We start from the raw sequence: 13,759 nt of genomic DNA on the forward strand, positions 1-13,759 counted from the left end.
AAGTTTATTAATACGTAGGACAGATTGGGAGTCTTTGTCACGTCGATAAGCGCATGTTAATATGAACGCTGACCACCAATGAGTTCCGAAGATCGAAAAAAAATGGCCGACGTGGGACAACTGTTGAAGGTCCCGTTCCCTTATTTGGTGATGATTTTATGCCAACTCCTTGCCACCCTCTTCCTCGTTTCTCCAGCAGTCCGTGCTCGCCGACGGCGTCAGTGCCATCGTGCTTAACGTGTACCAGCAGCTCATCGGCGCTCCTCTCCTTGCTCGCCGTCTTCTTCGAGCGGTATACTTCGATCCACATTATAACCATCCACTATCTATTCCTTGCACTAACCATTTCATGTTATTCAGTGCGAGAACGCCGCCCGCTCTCCCTCCACGTACTCTCGTGGGCATTCCTCGTCGCTCTTTCACAGTTAGGCCCTCCGCTCTTCTGTTTTCTTTTTCTTTTTCCATCTTAGAGATGTAAATTATTAATTCCAGTTTGATCGAGTTAAGGATTCTTAATTTCCTCCAACAATTTTCTCGGAGACGTCACATATAGTTTTATTTTAAAGCTAATTTCATGTCACATGTAGATATCTTAACATATAGTATGGAGAGCGTATGGGTACTGAAAAAAGAAATAGCGTGCATGTTCAACTCCTGTAAAAGAATCAGGGACACAGATATTTCCGCAGCACACTAACATAAATTCGAATAATATGTATGTACACCTTAATACATAACACCAATATAACGGACCCAACTAACACGCCAGGTAGCTTGTGTTAGGCATCAAATGTTAGTCTAAGATGTAGACCCAAAGTTCGAGACAAGAGCTGGAATCAAAAAGACAGAAAATCGAGCAGAAAGATCCACGGTCGACCGATCCGGTCGACCGCGAACGTGCACAGGAGCTGGGAGAGCTTGGATCAGGTGCCCCCCCCCCGCCAAAACCCTGTAGGAAAACTGCTCTCGAGTTTTGCAATCGGTCGACCGCGTCGGTCGACCGCGCGTATTTTTGGAAGGTTCCTGTTCTGTTTAGGAATCTGTTTCAATCAGGATTCTATATATATACCCCAAACGTTTTATGGTTTGAATAACATCAAAAAGAGAGCTTTTTGACTGCAAAGAGAAAGAGAGAATCTCAGAGAGATTAATCCCTTATTTGAGAGCTTGTATTTTCTTCTTCAATTAATAAAGAGATTGTGTGATGTGGCTCCCGAGGACGTAGGCACGTTGCCGAACCTCGTTAAATCTGTGTGTTCGTCTCTTTTACTGTTTTTTGCAAGTTAGATCTTTATTTGTGGTTTTAATCCTACTTTCCTACTTTCAACACAAGTTCGCCCGCTGTTGGGCAAGGAAAAGGGAAAGAAGAAAGAGGAGTCAGATGGTGATTGGGAGGTACTGGATAGGAAGGCTCTAGGGCAAATCCGGTTGTCGCTCGCCAAATCAGTAGCCCACAATATTCTGAAGGAGAAGACGACGGTGGGGCTTATGGAAGCGCTCGCGAAGATGTACGAGCAACCGTCGGCAGCAAATAAGGTGCATCTAGTCAAAACTCTTTTCAACCTCAAGATGGCAGAAGGACGGTCCTTCACGATGCATCTCAGCGAGTTTAACACGATTGTTGATCAACTTATCTCCGTGGACATCACGTTCGATGACGAAGTGCAGGCCCTTCTACTACTATCGCAGTTGCCGGATAATTGAGCAGGTTGTGTGACGGCAATAAGCAATTCAGCGGGGAAAGAGAAGTTGAAGCTGAATGAGGTTGTTAGTATGATTCTATCCGAGGAGGTTAGAAGGAAATCGTCCGAATCAGAAGGTTCAAGTTCAGCCCTAAGTTTCGAGCAGAGAGGCAGAAGCCAGAAGAAAGGGAACCAGAACAGGAATCGGTCGAAATCAGTGAAGAAGAGGCCGAACTCGAAGGTTAGGTCCATCAAAGGGAAGTGTTGGAACTGCGGCCAGGAGGGCCATATGTCTTTGGTCTGTAAAGCACCAAAGAAGGATGCCTTGCTATGGATAGCAATTCTGATTCTTGGGTCATCGACTCAGGAGCTTCTTTCCACGCCACTGCTAATAGGAAACTACTTCAGAACTATGTAGCAGGGGACTTTGATAATGTATATTTGGGGGATAATGAACCTTGCAATATTGTTGGAAAGGGCGACGTTCAGATACAGATAAAGGGATCTAAGTGGAACTTGAAGAACGTGAGACACGTACCGAAGCTGAAGAGGAATCTTGTTTCGGTGGGACAGCTTGGAGAAGAAGGCTACGTTTCGACATTCACCGGGGATTCGTAAAGAATCTCCAACGATACTATGGTTGTTGCCCGAGGCAATAAAACAGGAACTCTCTACCTCACTTCACATGCGAGTGACACCCTCACAATTGCAGCTGGCAAGGAGAGTACAGATCTGTGGCACAACAGGCTGGGACACATGAGCGAGAAGGAGATGAAAATTCTACATTCACAAGGAAAGCTAACCGGGATCGATACCGTGGAAGTCGGGGTTTGTGAAGACTGCATCTTTGGGAAGCAGAAGAGTGTTAGTTTCCAGAAGGGTGGAAGGCCACCTAAGGCTCAGAAGCTAGAGTTGATTCATACAGATGTATGGGGCCCAGCCAGTGTGTCTTCTTTTGGCGGTTTGAGATACTACGTCACCTTTATCGACGATCACTCGAGGAAGGTGTGAGTTTACTTCATGAAGCACAAGTCAGAGGTGTTCGAAATCTTCAAGAAGTGGAAGGCCATGGTCGAGAACGAGACAGATCTGAAGGTGAAGTGCTTGAGATCAGATAATGGTGGAGAATATGAGCTGGAGGAGTTCAAGAGGTTCTGTGCTACGAATGAGATTCGCTTAGAGAGGACTACTCCAGGGACGCCGTAGCAGAACGGCATTGCAGAGAGAATGAACAGGACTTTGACAGAGCGTGCGCGGAGCATGCGACTACATGCAGGTCTGCCTAAGATATTTTGGGCGGATGCGGTGCATACGGCAGCCTACCTGATTAATCACGGGCCATCAGTTCCATTAGATTTTGGGATTCCAGAGGAGGTTTGGAGTGGAAAGAAGATAAATCTCTCACACTTGTGGGTATTTGGTTGCGTGGCTTATGTTCATATCAGTGACCATGTCAGGGACAAGCTAGATGCTAAGTCACAGAAGTGCACATTCATTGGATATGACATTGATGAGTTCGGGTATCGCCTTTGGGATGAAAAGAACAGGAAGATCATCAGGAGTCAGGATGTGATATTCAATGAGTTTTGTTTACATCGTTGTAACAATGATTCCTCTGTCAAAATCCACTTATTGATTCTCATCAACAGAATCAATAAGTAGTGGTTTGAAAGAATCGAACGTAGCTCGTCCAGCACTGATTTCCTCAATCGCTATCTTCATCATATAGCAGCACTACGGATACAGGTGGATCCGAGTACATGGATTTGGAGGAACTTCCAGATAGGGGCGACGATGTCAGTTCTGACCGTAGAACGGAGGAGATTACAGGTGCAGAAGCTACTACCCAGGGCGTGGAGCTTAGGAGGTCATCCAGGGTACCCAAACCAAATCCCAAATACCTCTCGTCACTTGATTATCTACTCTTAACAGATAGCGGAGAGCCGGAGTGTTATGAAGAGGCAGTGCAAGTGAGTGAATCTCAGCAGTGGGAGCATGCGATGCAGGAGGAGATGGATTCTCTACTCACTAATGAGACATGAGAGTTAGCCCAGCTACCTGCACAGAAGAAAGCCTTGTACAATAAATGAGTCTAGCGAGTCAAGCAGGAGAGTGATGGAAGCAAGAGATTCAAGGCCAGATTAGTCGTGAAGGGGTTTCAACAGCGGGAAGGAGTAGACTACACGGAGATATTTTCCCCTGTTGTGAAACTCACAACCATCAGAGTGGTGTTGAGTTTGGTAGCTGCAGAAGACCTCTTCCTTCTTGGATGAAGAAATCTACATGAAGCAACCTGTTGGCTTCATTGAAGAAGGAAAGGAAGAGATTGTGTGCAAGCTCAAGAAGAGCTTATATGGTTTGAAACAGGCTCCGAGACAGTGGTATAAGAAGTTTGATAACTTCATGCAGAATAATGGCTACAGAAGATATAATTCGGATCATTGCTGTTATTTCAAAATGTTTGAGTCCAGCTTCATTATTTTGTTATTATATGTTGATGACATGTTGGTAGCAGGACCGTGTTTAGAAGAGATAAACAGTTTGAAGAGACAGCTAGCAAAGGAATTTGTAATGAAGGATCTAGGTGCAGCGAAGCAGATTCTAGGGACGCGAATCAGTAGGAATGAAGCTGGAGGGACATTGAGATTGAGCCAAGCTGAATACATTGAGAAGGTACTTCAGAGGTTTAACATGCAGAATGCTAAAGTTGTTAGCACACCCCTTGGAAGTCAGCTCAAGCTACCTGAGGAGCAATCACCTAAGACAGATGCAGATAGAGAGCATATGAGCAGGGTGCCATATTCTTTGGCCATTGGGAGTCTCATGTACGCGATGGTTTGCACGAGGCCGGACATCGCCCATGCAGTGGGAGTTGTGAGCAGATTTGCAAGCAATCCAGGAAAGCAGCATTGGGAGGCCGTGAAGTGGATAATGCGGTACTTGAGGAGGGGGACAACAAACAAACCACTATATTTCAGGAGGAAGGAGTTGGTGCTGTAGGGATACGTGGATGCGGACTTCGCCGGTGATCATGATACGAGGCGAAGCACCACGGGGTATGTTTATACCTTAGCGTCGACAGCAGTGAGCTGGGTCTCACGTCTGCAGAAGATTGTGACTTTGTCTACAACCGAGGCTGAGTATGTCGCGGTGACTGAAGCAAGCAAGGAGATGATCTGGTTGAACGGGTGCTTGGAAGAGTTGGATCTGAAGCAAGGGAGAGGAGTTCTTTATTGTGATAGCCAGACGCTATACATCTTGCTAAGAATCCAGTATATCATGCCAGAACGAAGCATATCGACGTCAAATACCATTTTATACGCTCGCTAGTTGAGGACGGAAAGTTGCATTTAATGAAGATTTTGGGGAGTCAAAATCCGACGGACATGTTGACGAAGACAATCACCATTGAGAAACTGGAGTTGTGCGCAACTTCAGTTGGCCTTCACGAGTAGAAGACGAAGGCGGAGCCACACTACGAGGATAGGCGAGATCGCCGGGATATTGTTGATTGAAGGAAGAATTTTTCGGGGAAAAGATACATGCGAAGAAGGGGAGAGTTCGGGGGAACTCATTGCAGACACTTTGGTCTCCAAGTGGGAGATTGTTAGTCTAAGGTGTAGACCCAAAGTTCGAGACAAAAGCTGGAATAAAAAAGACAGAAAATCGAGCAGAAAGATCCACGGTCGACCGATCCGGTCGACCACCAAAACCCTGTAGGAAAACTGCTCTCGGGTTTTGCAATCGGTCGATCGCGTCGGTCGACCGCGACGGTCGACCACGCGTATTTTTGGTAGGTTCCTGTTCTGTTTAGGAATCTGTTTCAATCAGGATTCTATATATATACCCCAAACGTTTTAGGGTTTGAATAACATCAAAGAGAGAGCTTTTTGACTGCAAAGAGAGAGAGAATCTCAGAGAGATTAATCCCTTGTTTGAGAGCTTGTATTTTTTTCTTCAATTAATAAAGAGATTGTGTGGTGTAGCTCCCGAGGACGTAGGCACGTTGCCGAACCTCGTTAAATCTGTGTGTTCGTCTCTTTTACTGTTTTTTGCAAGTTAGATCTTTATTTGTGGTATTATTCCTACTTTCAACACATGGTCCGGAAGGGCAAGAGTTTGATTGATTGTTTCAAATCCCCAACATCAAAGAGTCCAAACACTATGTAGGCAAAATACTAGAGAGAGGAAAAAAAAACCTTACAACTTTGGAGAGGATTATCAGATCGCCTCTCCCATGGCTTTCAAAATATTAGCAAGGTCCCTTAAGTTTAGGGGTTGTCAGATAACCACCTTTTAACTTTCAATGTTTTCTAAGAAACTCCCATTTAAAAGCGTGAACCACAATTTCCTCTATCAGAAATATCGCCCTGCATAATTTTATCTACCCATGTGAAGATTGCACTTACAATTGTTAGGCGGTTTTTTTAAAGTTGCAGGGGCTTTCTGATAATCCCTAGACTGAAGGGGTTTTCCTGATAATTGGAAAGTTGTGGGGTCATCTGATAATATTCCGAAGTTATGGTGTTTTTTTTTAATAATTAAAGAAAACTACTTGCATTTGTGAAGGATTCCAGGGGAGCAGCTGCTGCTAACGGCGAGTCTTCGTTACATAACGTCCACGTTTGAGAGCGTGGAACTCAACACTGTTCCGGTGTTGGTGTTCGTTGTTCCAGTTTTAGCGGGTCGGGAAAAGTTCCGGTTTTGGAGCCTTAACGGGCAGGCGAAGCTACTGGGCGTCCTGTCGTCGGCGGTGGGGGCTACTGTGTTGGTAATTTTTGAGGATGGTAAGGGCTCAAATGTTAAAAGTGCGCAGGGTCCGAAGGGCAGGCTCACTGGGTGCTTTTTGCTCGGGCTCGCGGCCCTCGTTGCGTCCGCGGCGTACCTTTTCCTGGTCAGTTGGTATTTTTTGCAAATTACCCCGTGGCATTGAAACTACATTAATTCTCATTTTAGCCATAGACCATTTAAAAAAACACAATATTTATTTCTTTAATCAAATCATCGATTGGATCCAGCTTTAAATCCAAGCTCAGCATATAAAAAGTCCAGGGAGCATATTAAGTATCTCCGTAATGTTTAGTGAAATCGCTGCAATTATTCTTTAATAATTGAACAGTTAAAATTTATTGTAATCTTATTGCGGGAAAAGTTGACCTTAAAATTCCGAATGGTTCTCACCTTGACAGGGAATTTGGTTCAAGCCCTTTTAAATCTTTTTGATTGATCAAAATGTTGACAGGGAACTGTAATAGCTGCGATGGTGAACTTTGCTCGGATTTGGTGCATACACAAGAAAGGACCAGTTTTGGTATTAGCATTCACCCCGCTGCTCATCGTCTACTCCTTCCTCTTTCAAACTCTCGTCTTCCAAGTCTCTCCACGGTTTTGGAGGTTAGTTAGCTTTTTAATGAATGTATATATATACATACATACGTACGTACACCTTTTTATTTCAAAGTGTGGTTCGTGTTTACTTTTTATTTTTCAGTATTGTCGCGGCTTCTTTCGTCATTGGAGGCCTGTATATCCTCCTCTGGGCAAAATCGAGAGACAGCGGGGCAAGGAAAGTTGACAATGGTGATGAACAGAACCGGTTATCTGAAAGTTCAACGGCAGAGCCGCTCCTTGGAAACATTTAATTTAACTAAGGGGGTGTTTGGTTGCATTGTTTTTAAAAAATGTTTTCTCAAAAAGTACAAACAATGGCATTTCTGTAATTAAGAGTTTTCTATAGATTTCCACAAACTGTGTTTGGCTCAAAAAAGATTTATAGAAATGTTTTCTGTAAAGTATAGAAAAGTACCAAAATTTATAGAAATTGTTTTCCTTCTAAAATGGGCGAAAATCTCTTGGAAATCTGACGCATTCATTATTTAAATAATAAAACTCATTAACACTTTTCTATAAAGTTCTCATTTTTTTATAAAGTTGGTGGTATTTGGTTACATTTCTATAAATTATAGGAAATGTTGCTATTTTTCCAAAAGTTATGAGTCATTTTCTTGTTTCGAACCAAACAAGCACAATACAAAAAATAAGAAAAATTATACTTTTTAACTTCTCAAAACTTTTCCTATATTTTTTTTAAGAAATAGAAGGAAATCAAATTTTGGATGGAAAACATTTCCTATAATTTATAGAAATGTAACCAAACACCCCCTAAATATATGCGAAAGAGTAATCTGGTGGGTAAAGAAAACCATGACAGTAGATATAAGGTTGCATTGAAATCAATTTCAAGGATTTATTCTCCATTCAACACTGGTTGATTACCAAAGAAAGTTAAAGACATCCACTCGGTACAGAAGAGAGATACGCTAGCTTCTGACCTATTGAATCCTGACAAATATACCATTCAACTAAAACAATTCGAGTTGCCCCCTTATGTGTGAGAAATGATTAAAGTTTATTCTTTTAACATTTTTCCTTCCAAACTTGAGCTTAATTGCATATATTCTCTCTACAGTTTATTTTTCAGTGAACATAAAACATGTTAGTTAGTAACTAGTATTCTCTAAAATTTATATTTATTTCTTTTGGGCACAAACTTTAGATTTTTAAAATTATCTTTAAATTTGGAATTTTAATTTTAATTTGTTTATACTAGATTTTAGATTTAGCAGTAGAATTATGATAGGAAGATGGAAATTATGGGTGTCAAATCAAGGAATGAGAAAAAGAAAAATGGAGTTTAGTTATCATCAAAGTGAAGGGGAGGGAACAATGCATCTCAGCTCTTCAACTTTGGATGAAGCATAATACTACCACAATAATAGAAAACAAATAACACCTTAAATTCAAGCTCCAAATTCTAAACCTAAACCATTAAATTCTTAAATATAAAATTTGAGTTCCAGTCCTAAACGAATTACACCAAAACTGATAATCTAAGAAAAAAATATCCTAGTTCTAACTAACAATCTTGAACCAATAACACACTTCAATATATATAACTTCTGAAGGCAAATAGCAGTGGCATTGCTACAATAATTAAGAAAGGAGCATCAGGTGACAGAATTCCTCACATGCCAGCTAACTCAACATAGCGCTGTTTAGTTCATTTTAACTGCAATTGAAATACGAGCAACATTTGTATATAACGACGGCTGCTGCAAGATGTTACCACATACAGTTAAAAAGGTTCACCCGAGGAACTTACTTATAAAACACAGAAAAATAGTGCAAAGCTATCATGTTGCGAGCAACAATAGCTTTGAAGATGATTGAAAGAAAAAAAAAAGTTCCAAGAGGCGAAGTGTTTACTTGAAGAATCATCCTTTTCTTTTCTTTTCTTTTCCCCCCTAGAACCAGCACAAGTAGAAGAGTGGACTGGTTCAATTTTGAATGCACAGGTCAACATGGAAAACTTCACTAAACTCTAGTATTCCTTCGAATTAAACCTGCCATGCACCGTGTTAGCTAAGAGATTGAAACCTTTTTCTCCGAATGTATGGTAAGAGTTATTTATCCATAAAACTAGAGACACAAGATGAATTCCAAATAGAAGCATGTACCTATGAACCATAGAACAAAATAATTATGGCATTTTCCAGAAAGGACAATTCCCTTAATTGACATGTTTTTTTTCCTTTTCAATTACAGTACGCTTCCATGTCTACATCTATCATATATTAAAAAAAATTCATATTCCAATTTGATTATGTCTCACTTTTTCCTAAAATGGATTAGAAGTATAGAACAATATAATTGAAAAAAAAAACTCCGGCATAAATAGTTTTGGAAAATGCACGGTTATTTTAAGAAACACAGTAATACGTTCCAACTCAAACAAACAGTAAAAGGCTCAATAACTTGGGCGTCTATTTAAACAACAGGAATATAAACCATATTTCAATTGCTCATGGTTAAACATGTGGTTTCAAGTTCTATGAACATACAAGAAGATCCCCCAAGTAATGGAACTAATCATAAAGATCACCCTAGTAATGACATCTGAAGCACATAGAAAACACGAGATGCAAAACTTACACCATCCAAAGGCCTACTAGGGTCAGTGAACTGAACACAATGATTCCAGTGATTTCTCAGTTTCTCACTGATGATACTTGCCAGTTAACTCCAAGAAGACTAATACTGCCAAATCAACCTCTCAAGTTGAGTTCATTTATAACATAAAAATGACACAAGCAGGAAGAACTAGCACGATGTCGTGGCTCCATTGTACTAACACAATGTTCTAATATTATCTTTTCTTGATTGTTTTAATGTGCTATGGTACTTTATAAGTGCTTTGATCTTTCACTACATTCCAACTATGTAATTTCACATCATTCAGTAGTTTCCATGATAGTCCTTCTACAACATTATATCGATAATAGGGTTAATTGCAAATAGATTCCTTGTATTATAGGTCCATTGCAGCCTATGCCCATTATCCTAGATATTAGTCAATACACTTCCTGACTGATCTATGTTGTGAAAACCAGTCTGACATTCTTCCTTGCTTAAAAGTTTCATAGTACAAGAGGTCTATTTGCAACTAAATTACTAATAGTTAAGACATTTTCTCTTCCTTTCTCAGCAGTCTTGTTTGCCAACATAAAGGGCACCGGCACAATGACTCTGTCCTCTCTTCTCCATTTTTTCTGTGGTCCTCAAGTCCAGCTTTCTCCGTTCTATGCCCCTGCACATCTCCTCTCTTTTGAAATTAACATGCTGCCTAATATTGCTTTGGAACAATTAATGGGAAAGAGAGATAAAAGCGAAGAGAGACAAAGACCAGCGAGAAAGTAAGATGAGAGGATATAGAAAGAGAGAGGACAAAAAAGTCAGATTCTGTCATATGTCCAGCAAGTGATAACTCTAATTAACGAAATATTAACGGTATAGATCAGTCAGAGAGCTAATATCCAAGAGGAGAGGGTGATAGTTGAATTGGAACAGAACGAGAGATCTGTCAACCAGTGTTGTAAATAGCGGCCAATCGCGGGGCTATAGCAGCGCGAATAGCGGTCGTGGCCCTTCAGCGCTATACGTAAGGGTTTCGCGGCTGGCTTAAGCGGGAAAATCCACTATTCATTCGAATAGCGCTTAAAAGCGGATTTTAGCGGGTTAAAAGCGGGTTTTCACGGTTAAAAGCGGATTTTCGCGGTTTAAAGCGGATTTTCGTGGTTAAAAGCGGCTAAACCCGCTATCACACATATTATGATACTATATTTCTTGAATTTCTTCATAGTTTCATTCATACAACAAGCCTACTAATTGTTATTTACTGATAATACAAGAAATTTACAACTAATTGAATTTTTAGATTTTTTTTATGAATTTTCTTATTATTTAGGATATTTAAATATATTTAAATTTGACCGCTATTTGACTGTGCGCTATTTGCCGCGATTTCGTCGTAATAGCCCGATATAGCCTTAGCGGTACCTCGCCGCGACGCGCCGCGATCCGCTATCAGCAACCTTGCTGTCAACAATTTAAATACACGCCATGCTACTCTCGTATTTTATGTCCATCAACCTTGTGCTACTAACTCATACAAATGGATACTGATGGAAATACAATAAGCAGTGCAATATATTGAAGTGATTAGAACTTTGATGACAATATAAAGAGGAAAAGAAAGGATTTTACTTCCAAAGAGGAGATGAAAAATTGAAGAGCATAATACCAAACAGCAACAATACATGTCATAGTAGGGTCACAATTATATAAAACATGATATGTAATTTGAAAATAATTCACTATATAGGACACGTAAGTTGGATCAGCGTTACAACATTAGGTCTTCAGAAGACAAATCAAATATTACAATTTAGAAAATTCACGAGCAGTTATTTGGATTCACAGTACTGGTTCATAGGAACAAAATTTAAAAACAATACACACTTCAATCACAAAGTATATAACACCAAAACCATAATGGCAATAAAAATCCTAATCCCAAATACTTGTGGAAAATCATGCATATATACCTCCTTTTCCACCCTTTTACCATTTCACTTCCCCGGAGCTCCTTACTATATATTTTTATGAGAAGCTTGTACTAGTAGCGTTAGTTGGAGAAATATGTCATGGACTCGTTGAATGGTTCTATCGGTAGGAAAAAAGATAACTTGTATACATTTATAAAAGAAATCACCAATCTGCATCAGTGACCTTTGACACCTAGAGAAACCAAAATAACTCCGCCTCTCAGGAGAAGACTGCACACTTGATGATTAAGTGAAGGGTGAGACCTATTTTGAAGCATAAAAAGCTTTGAGCCCCAGAATAATTAGGGAATAATTCCCTCACAGAATCACATTACACGCGACAAAGTTTACCAACTAAAAGATGAGCATAAAGAAATTGCATGAACAATCAAGAGCGAATGCACAAACTAGACATTGCGCAACAACAATCATATCTAACGTTGGATCGCTTTGTATATAAGATGTATTATAAATGCGTGGTAGTTCATAACCTTGCAAGAGCAATTTATGGTGAGAGCATTCAAAATATGAAAAACAACCAAAAGTGGGAGTTGGAAGTGAACTTGGTTGGTGACATTCTAAAGCATATAAAAAAAATGGCTCAATTCCACTAATTCACTTAAACATACATCAAGAAAATATGAGCAAAATGCAAATTGGGTCTTACCCTAGTGGGTCTTTCTACGGGGAGCAGGCTTTTGAGAAGCTAACTTGTACATCCAATAAATCTGCAGGAGTAATACGAACAATAATTAGATTGGAGACCGCCCACAAAAAAAAAAATCTAATAATTAAAGGAAAATAAGAGGGAATTGAGTACCAACGCTGAGACGTGGACGACCATGAGGACCATTACGAGAAGAGGAGCAGACTCGAGAAACCACGGTCGACCTGTCTCCGCCATTAAATCCTGACTGAGCGATTGAGATTTTGCTTCTCCAAAAACCCTAAAGGCTTGATCACCAAAAAAAAAAAAAAAAAAAAAGGAACAATAGTTTCGCTAATCAAAAGACGTGGACCCTACCCTTGTGTTTGTGAATTGGCTTAATTGGGTTGGGCTAGATTTTATCCCGTTCAGTAATATTGGGCCTCCATCACAGCATAATACACGGGTGACCACTTTAGCCCATCCGAGGAGTTTAAAATGTTCTCCGCTTTATCACCACCGTGAAAAATGTCAAATGAAACTCCACGATCATTTTAAAAAAATAAATAAAAGAAAACTTGCAGATAAAATACTCATGTTTAAAACCTTAGGATAAATTATTTACAGTTAAAAAACATCATGAACTAATTAGATTCGAGCGAAAAATAACCTGAGGACGAATGTATTTGGTGCGGGATCAACAATTCAGTTACGGGCGAACTCTCTCTTGATGCATATTTTTCGCAAACTCTTAAGTTCAATCTAACTTCTGAGAGTTCTCATCGACTTCCACACAATGACTAAGCTGAGTTTGTGAGTTCAAATTGAGTCCAATTTAAGTTGGCACTTTTTTTTTTCCAGTTTGAGGAGGGAATTTTTTTCATGATCTTTCTAACTCTTGGCATCAAACATCCAGTCCAAGAGGCCTCAGATATTCATTACGAGCTGCACGTTTATTGTCTTTAAATTTAAATTTAAATTTCACCCCTAAAGTCTAGGCGACTGAATACAGTTTTCAAACCAATTCATTCTTCTATAGGATTAAGTCTTCTTCTGTTTAATCTAAACTCGATTATAAAGTGACTAATCTATTCAAGATTCGCTGAATGAAACAAAACGTCATGCTCAAGAGAAACAGCCAAGCACACACGATGAGCGTGTATATCCAGCTGTCAGCTTTCCTTTTCCTTCTTGAGAAAACCCTCCTTACCCAGCAATATAAAATATAAAAAATAAAATAAAAAGAAAGGACAAAAATGCCATTTCACAAGCCACCCGTACAAACCGCCAAAGCTAATGTCAGCCGCCCGATGAATAAAAAACTAGTGCGCATACCCCGGGCGAAGTACGCGCGTCGACCTGTGGTTGCATTTATTACTTTGACTTTCTCCACTCACTCCCCCCACCGCCGCGAGGGCCCCCAACTCGCGCCACGATCCCTTTTCTGCTTCAATAAAAATGAAAATTACGCGCCGGGTCCCACGATA

At 40.3% G+C, this 13,759-nt stretch overlaps 1 protein-coding gene and 1 long non-coding RNA gene across 2 annotated transcripts in view; one reads left to right on the forward strand and one right to left on the reverse strand.

The window, feature by feature from the left end:
- LOC109842263 (WAT1-related protein At4g28040-like) overlaps positions 1-7,324 on the forward strand; it is an 8,878-nt gene extending 1,554 nt beyond the window's left edge. The window contains exons 3-7 of the mRNA XM_020411161.1: positions 248-292; positions 361-424; positions 6,252-6,576; positions 6,925-7,076; positions 7,174-7,324. Coding sequence (XP_020266750.1) covers positions 248-292; positions 361-424; positions 6,252-6,576; positions 6,925-7,076; positions 7,174-7,324 — 737 coding nt within the window. The remainder of the gene's footprint in view (positions 1-247; positions 293-360; positions 425-6,251; positions 6,577-6,924; positions 7,077-7,173) is intronic.
- Positions 8,482-12,617, reverse strand: LOC109840399. The gene is made up of 3 exons (XR_002246915.1): positions 12,447-12,617; positions 12,294-12,354; positions 8,482-9,085 (listed from the first exon to the last, which is right to left on the reverse strand). It is a non-coding gene; the product is annotated as an uncharacterized LOC109840399 (long non-coding RNA).

This window comes from Asparagus officinalis, chromosome 5, assembly GCF_001876935.1.
Source record: "Asparagus officinalis chromosome 5, Aspof.V1, whole genome shotgun sequence".
NCBI classification, from domain to species: Eukaryota; Viridiplantae; Streptophyta; class Magnoliopsida; order Asparagales; family Asparagaceae; genus Asparagus; species Asparagus officinalis.